This window comes from Stegastes partitus, unplaced genomic scaffold (genome assembly GCF_000690725.1).
Source record: "Stegastes partitus isolate 25-593 unplaced genomic scaffold, Stegastes_partitus-1.0.2 Scaffold1464, whole genome shotgun sequence".
NCBI lineage: Eukaryota > Metazoa > Chordata > Actinopteri > Pomacentridae > Stegastes > Stegastes partitus.
In genome coordinates, this window is record NW_007579195.1 from 71,013 (window position 1) to 71,945 (window position 933).

General features: G+C 47.5%; 1 protein-coding gene across 1 annotated transcript in view; it reads right to left on the bottom strand.

Moving 5' to 3' along the window:
• Nucleotides 1-933, bottom strand: part of LOC103370671 (CUGBP Elav-like family member 2) — a 124,368-nt gene that overhangs the window by 49,985 nt on the left and 73,450 nt on the right. Inside the window, exon 5 of the mRNA XM_008299800.1 lies at nucleotides 748-882. Within this exon, the coding sequence (XP_008298022.1) occupies nucleotides 748-882 (135 nt within the window). The remainder of the gene's footprint in view (nucleotides 1-747; nucleotides 883-933) is intronic.

Genomic DNA, 933 nt, shown 5'->3' on the forward strand with positions numbered 1-933 from the left:
GTTTTTCCACATGACACAAATATTTCTGTGCATCATTTACATTTCTTCGCCTCCTTCTGCAGAATTTCCTCGACGTTCTTTCCACTTTTACCGACCGATTGATTTCATCTCGCCTCACCGTCATCCTCAGTCGAGAAGCGCTCAGACCACCTCCACCGAGCTCAGCGGTTCAAGGTTGATCTCCATTTAGAATAAACTAAAGTGTGTTTACACGTAGAAGCGTTTGAGTTTATCTCAGGTAAAGGCATGAATCTGTTTTTTTTTTTTTTTTTACAGCGACAGACGCATCACAGGAAATTAAAGCCTTATTATTTCAGTATTCTGCTGATTTTCCACCAGAAAATATCGCTCCGCCGAGTTTACGACCCCAAAAGTTTCTGTTTCCTGCTGCCAGACGACAATAATCACCTCAGTTTAAGGTGTTTACTTGCAGCGCTGACAGCTCCGGAAAAAAAAAAAAAACTTCCAGCGAGAAACGAGCTGCTGATTATGCAGCAGAAACACTTTTAAGTGAGTAAATAACACAATGACGGCAGACATTAAAGCGTTCGGTTCTTAAAGCCGGTTTTACAGTTTTATATTTTAATAACGGCGCCGTTTGTTACGGGGAGAATCGGCTCAGGATCCGTCTCCAACCAGTCGCGCGAGGATTTTAAAACGTCGAGCCGAGGCGATGAACTGCAGCCAGCTGGAGGCCGAGCAGGCGGCAGTCTGATCTGGATGGAGGTGAGTCGGGGCGGCCGGTACCTCTGCTGAGCCCGTCGGGCCCTCGGAGGATCCGGCACTCCTCGATCTGTCCGAACGCGGAGAACATGACCCGGATGTCGTTCTCGTTGCACTTCTTCGACACCATGCCGATGAACAGCTTCCTGTCTTCGACCGCTGCAGGAAAGAGAAAGAAAAACAACAGAGTGAATGCAGGTCTATGTGGAG